Source organism: Nannobrachium achirus (genome assembly GCF_963921795.1).
Source record: "Nannobrachium achirus genome assembly, chromosome: 12".
NCBI lineage: Eukaryota > Metazoa > Chordata > Actinopteri > Myctophiformes > Myctophidae > Nannobrachium > Nannobrachium achirus.
In genome coordinates, this window is record NC_137832.1 from 49,444,230 (window position 1) to 49,450,827 (window position 6,598).

General features: G+C 42.8%; 1 protein-coding gene across 1 annotated transcript in view; it reads left to right on the forward strand.

Annotated features, from left to right (window-relative positions):
• ksr2 (kinase suppressor of ras 2) overlaps positions 1-6,264 on the forward strand; it is a gene marked incomplete at both ends in the record, with an annotated part of 123,331 nt that extends 117,067 nt beyond the window's left edge. Inside the window, 3 exons of the mRNA XM_080738050.1 lie at positions 2,613-2,747; positions 5,030-5,159; positions 6,118-6,264. Coding sequence (XP_080594176.1) covers positions 2,613-2,747; positions 5,030-5,159; positions 6,118-6,264 — 412 coding nt within the window. The remainder of the gene's footprint in view (positions 1-2,612; positions 2,748-5,029; positions 5,160-6,117) is intronic.
• Between the last annotated feature and the right edge of the window lie 334 nt (positions 6,265-6,598).

Sequence of the window (6,598 nt, forward strand, 5' to 3'; positions counted from 1 at the left end):
TGAGCCGTGAGGGGGGGGAGAATTTCGCGGCAAAATGACGTCATCTGCATCATGTGTATACGTTGGCCAATCATATCGCCGATCATAAACACATGGTACACTACCGGCCAATCACAGGCGCATCTTGCTGACTTCTCAGGAAGTAGCTTGCCTCAACATAACAACAACATACTCGGGTGAAGGAGTCAGTTTCTCCGGAATGCCTGAACGCACAGGAACCAGGGACCCCTCTAAAGATAGATCTCGGCAAGCTGCAGGCGGACGCGGTGGTGAGAGGCCCGGTCCGCGGCGAAAAAACGTCCGAAAGACGCGGACGCGACCGCGGTTTGCTATACAGCTCTGACCACTAGTTGAGCAACTTACACAGTATAGCTTTAAATCATGTAAAATAAACGAAAGTCATTATTGCAAGTCCAATCACAATTAATCTTCAATGAAAATAACTTGCAAAAGAACATACAATGACACCTTTATCTCAAGTGCAGCGCTGAATTTGAGAAATATTGAGACCAATATGACCTCAAATATTGGTATTTACATTATTCTGTGAACTAAACAGGTTATATGTTCCTGATAGTTACACTGTACTTGTAATACATTAAATACATTATAATACATTATGAATTATCCTTAACCTTTAAGTTAAATTCATTATTTTCGTGGACTTAAAATGTACCCTAAAATGAAATTCCAGGCGTGTGGGACAAATGACATTTGATGCATTTATTTTTTCTTTATAGACTCAGACATCTCAAATGGAGCTGCAGTAATGTTTTCCTACCCCTTAAGCCTGCAGCTTAAGGGGTAGTCAAATAGGAAGTTGGCAGCAGTCTTAGTTGGCATTCAACGATTACAGTGAAACGTGTTATCGGAGGAAGTGTGCTGATGGTGTGGACCAAGCTTGTTTTTACAGCACTCTCATTATCTCAATATCGGCGCTCTGTGACAGTTTGGACGTGGGGAACATGCTTGGGTTCAGCCCTCACCCTATTTCCTGATCAGTGTGATGTCTAGTTCTGTGTGTGTGTTCCCAGGGAGTCTCATTACGCTGTGGGAAGCTGAGACACGGAATGATGTTGTCTTTTACTCTCAGAGAGAGCAGACACAGTTGAAGACAGGCAGCTCAGACGCTACAGCAACAACACTAGCAGACTCAATTGTAACAACTACAACAGTTGTTTTGCATTTTTACAAGGGTACACAATGGGGTCCATTTGGATCATTAAAGGGGAGTTCCCATCTTACCATGTTAATCTGAGGATGATGATGGGGATGTCCAAAAGCATGTTTTATTTATTTAACTAAACAGGGGGCTGTGGCTCTGGAGGTCGAGCAGTCCGCCCAATGATCCGTGGGTCGGCCGTTCGAATCCCGGCTCCTCCTGTCCACATGTTAAAGCGTCCTTGGGCAAGACACTGAACCCCACACCCCAACCCCAAACCCCAGCCTCTAAGGAGTCGTTCAGTGTTAGCTTGCCACCATTGGTGTGTGAATGTGGGAAGTGAGGATGCTGGTGTCTACTGTTCGCTGCTTCACTTCCCAATGTATGAATGAATGGACCATTTGTAAAGTGCTTTGAATTCACAACTTGCTTAGAAAAGCGCTATAAAAATGCCATCCATTTAACACAACTGCCTGAGGTCAGGGGCAGCAGCAGCCTGATGAACCTTGAAAACGACAGCGTCAAGCACCAACCCAATTTGACCAGAGGCGATTCTAAAAACGCCTTCTAAAACCTAACCTAAGGTTTCGGAAAACCTTCAAATTCTTATTAAAAAGATTAAATAAGGATGTTGCTGTATAGCAAATACTAATGAGACACAGACGTGGCACCTGGATTGAACTGTTGATAATGCCTGTTTTGTTTTGTTTCTTTTTCTTATATTATATATATTTGCTATTCTCCCTGCTGTATATTATGTGACTGTATAACTGTTATAATTGCTGCTAGAATGTCTGCAGAACCATAAAAAAATATGTATCCATACACAACATGGAACAACAATAAAGGAACCGTGAAACTTGATCCTTGAATTTCCATCTAACGCTAAGCCTTGCAAAACCTTGACCTAAAATATGCTCCTTCTCTTTGTACTGCTGAAGGCTGGTCACCAGAGAAAAACACAGCCATTGTACTTTTCTGCAGACCACGGATAGATACATAGGAATGTTGATAAATAAGAACGCCAACAAAAAATAAATGTCAAATCAATTGAAAACAACTGATTCCCATGAATCCCACCCTATCGGTATGCAACTCAGACGGCGCTGAGAATTATGCTTGAAATACATCTTTATATTTTAGGCAACTCATGTAAACTATTCTTTTTATTATAATTGTTCTTATCTTATGTAAGTATTATGTGTAAATATGTAGATAATTTGTTTGTTTTCTTTAATTGATATCCCCCACCCCCTTCTTTTTCCATTAATTTATTTCTATGGAAATAACAATACGATAGAACTAGCACGAACACTAATTTCACCCACTTTTTTTTTTTTTACTTCTGTAAACCTGTGATTTGACAATAAAGCTGATTCTGATTCTAGCCATTAAAATCTAATTAGAAATGGCTGCACTGTGTTTCACCGTTGTTCTGTTCACTCTGCAGCAGGAGGGAAGACAAACTGAGAATCCCCAGCGGGTGGCTGTGTCACCTGGCACCAGAAATCATTCAGCAGCTCTGCCCTGAGACGGAGGAGGACAAACTCCCTTTCTCCAAACAGTCAGATGTCTTTGCGTTCGGGTGAGTGACTTTGACCCTGACGCCTCCCCTGCTCTGTCTCGGGTTTTTTTAGGTTTAAATGTCTCTGTCCTGATTATGTTTGAACCTATAATTGGACAGTTTTTTTTATTTTTTTTTAGCGAGGACAGAACATGCCGTGTCAAAGTATGCTCTACTTGGCGTGACCGAGCTCGCGATTGAAGGTGTAACACCACAACTATTTTAATTGAATTGTGGATAGATAGATGGATAGATGGATGGACAAACCATGCCAAGCCAATATAAATAACATGACATGGTTTGGATGTTAGATTAAATAGAGGCGTGTGTAAGAAATCACCTGTCAAACAAAACACAAACAGACGCGTTTCGGCAGGCAGGCCTTCATCAGTGTTAGTGGTTAACCACCACGTTATATTGGCAGACTACTAGTAAGACGCCTAAGGGTGATGTTGCGCAGGACGGAATTTGCATGGGACGGAATTCATTATTAACCCTTTCCAAGCCACGGGGAGCCACTTAATATTAAAACCGTAATATACCGGACATCTGAGCAAGGATGTCTCAGCCGCGCCATCTTTTACCGTACTATGTCATTAAAACGAAATAAATGATTTTTATCCGAAAATCGGCGATCGTCTAACCTTCCCTAGTCACCGCTCGTCCAACGATAGCGCATGGCTCCTCTGACATGAAGCAGAAGTGACGTCAGGTCCTTTCCCTGTAATAGCTTCCCTGCTCCCGTCCGTTTTCTGTTTAGACATTAGTGCTAGCACAGCTGGAGTGCTGGGGGCTAAGCTAGCGGCCCACTAATAGGGAAGGCATGGCAGTTGAGGTGGAGAACATTGTACCCGTAAACATGGACACTCAATACTTTTTTCTTTTGCATTTTTATGTGGTGTATCTTGGTGTACTGTATGTATCTTGGTGTACTGTATGTATACTATATTTGTGAGTGTCTTGTAAGCCCGTGCGGGCTGGGCACCGTGTGGTGCATGACACTTTAATAAAAATCTATCTATCTATCTATCTAATAGTTATTTCCTGCCACACCTACCATTGAGATCCATGTATACTTCAGTGTATGGTGGTACCGAACAATTGCAGATCTACAAGCTCACAATACATTGTATCCACAAGTGTTATGGGCTTGTATATCTGTTTTCAGTGTGCAACACGTGCATAAATTAAGCATTATATATACGGTTTCCTCCGGATCGCTGCTCCTCACTCCCTGTAACATGCAGTAAATTCGTAATAGCTCTGCGAGATCATTACATGTTTCACAAATTATGGTGTTTCGCAGTTGAGGTCGCCGTGGCTCGAATGAGACGTGGAGGTACACTCAGAAGCTATTAACATCTCTAGAAGTGTCAGCAGCCAAAGTTGGCCTTTTGCTGAATCCAAAAAGACTGAATGCCTATACTTCTGAATGAAGACTCTGATCATTCAACCATCCGCTCCATTGACGGCAGTGACATCAAAGAAACAAAGGAATTCAAATACCTTGGATCATACGTTGTCAGTAGCAAAAAGGACTTCCTGACAATAAGCTACATCTCATATGGCAGTCAGACGTCTCAAGAGCTAAAAAGATCAACCTGTTCAAAGCCTGTGTGGAAAGTATCCTGCTGTATGGTGCTGAAACATGGACAATGAATAAGGATTTTTGGGATCGTCTTTACGGAACATACACAAGACTCCTCATGCATGTCCAGAACCTGTCATGGAGGAACCTACGGTCGCAATAATGTGACAAAAAACACCTCAAAGGATTGGGGACTATTCTATTCTATCGAGGGTATGCACGTGACATCACTGTTGCTGGAAGTTATGTGGGAACACGCCTACTGAGTGGCAAAAAACTAATCTCTGCCATTGACAGCCCATACATCCAAACAGAAAAGTCCTATCTGATTGTATTAAACAAAGTTAAACTCAGCAACATTGCAGCTGTACTGAAGGCTTGAATTATCCTCTTTCTATCTGCAACGTTTTTATTTCATAAAAATCCACGTGATTATTTTTCCAAGTGTCAGTTTGGAAGCACTCGTTTTCAACAAAACAACATCCTGCTGCCTCCTGCATTATGTGCAATTTAGAAACAGGTGGTATGCAGGGCCGTTGAGTGATTTGCAACGAGCACTTCCAAACTCCACTGCTCCATGCTGCGCAATGTTTTGCCACTCAGTCGCGATTAGGGGGGCGGGTCTCAGTGGACATGCATACCCTCTATAATATAACACTATCAACAAGCAATTAAACGTTCACAGCAATGCCATGCTCCTCTCCTGTCTCCACAGCACCATCTGGTATGAGTTGCATGCACGCGAGTGGCCTTACAAGAGTCAGCCTGCAGAGGGGATCATGTGGCAGGTGGGCAGCGGGGTGAAGCCCAACCTCACACAGATCGGCATGGGCAAGGAGATCTCAGTAAGGAACTTTGTGTCTTTTCACAGCAGATGTGACTTATAAGGATTGGAATGTGACCTGAGGGCAGCATTCAATTCATTGGTCCTCGCGCCTGGCCAATTCCAATCCTTATATGTCACATCTGCCTTTGCACACCTCAGTCATAAAAGTGCCATATAAAAGTCTTCAATCATCCATCAAACAGACAAAAACAAGCAGATGCTTTTTGGCACGCAGGCCTTCATCAGTGTTTTGTTTTTGACACATGTTGTTCTACATAGCAGAGGGATTCAGTCACGCATAAACAGTGGGGAATTATTGAATCTATTGGGTCATCGAATCATGTACAGGAGTGGTTCTCAAATTTTTCTCTGAAAACAGACATTTTCAAACGGCAATTCACTCTCAAAATAACACATGGGGGGCACAGTGGCGCAATCGGTAGAAGGTCACAGCTAGAAGGTCCTGGTATGGGTTAGATTCCCGCCGGGGGACGCTGTGGGTGCTGGGGGCGTGTTCCCTCCTCCGCGTCATCAGCACCCACACCCTAGGGTTGGCAAAAGGGCCTTTCTGTGTGGAGTTTGCATGTTCTCCCTGTGTCTCCTAGGGGAGATACCCTCACAAAAACATGCAGTAATCCTGGTCTCTATAATGCTCCCCCTGAGGGGAAAGGAACTGGTTGGATTAACGTGTTCCCTCCGTCGAAAGCATGAGCTCAGTTCGGGGCCCTCCCTCCCTAGGCGTGGCAGAGGGAGAGCAGAGCCCATGATTACAGTTTAGACAAAATGATAGGTAATAAATAAAATAAAAAAACGTGATTACAGCTTAGGCAATTGGCACTGGGTGAAAAAATGGCTAATACCAAAGGCAGAGAAACAAAACAAAACTTCATACTGTACAATACGTACTGAAAAGGTTTGTGCAACCCTGTTTAGAATGCTTTCACACTAGTCTAAAATGTACTCCTTTTGTTCCTCAGGACATTCTTCTTCTCTGCTGGGCTTTCAAGCAGGAAGAAAGGCCCAGTTTCTCCAAACTGGTAGAGTTACTGGAAAAGTTGCCTAAAAGGAACCGTCGTCTTTCCCACCCAGGGCACTTCTGGAAGTCAGCTGAGTATGTCAAATGATTTAGGAACACAAAAACGACAACTATAAAAACTAAACTAAAACAAATACCACCTCCTTAATTAAGAGTGCACTGAATCCAAAAGCCAGCCCAGAGATGAAAACTGCCCATGATGTTGTAGGCTGTCATGGAGTGTTGTGTGTAAGGATGAATTGACAACCCAACTTCTCAAAGCGTCTGGGACTCATGTTTTCATTGCTTTTGATTTGAATCATCGAGGATATCTTTTGTCCATGTTGTCTTTTACAACTGATCTGTTTTGTTTAAATTATTTTTGTTCAATGGCATTTCTTTTCCTTGAGGTATCTTGTTTTTAATGAGACTTCTGATCATTG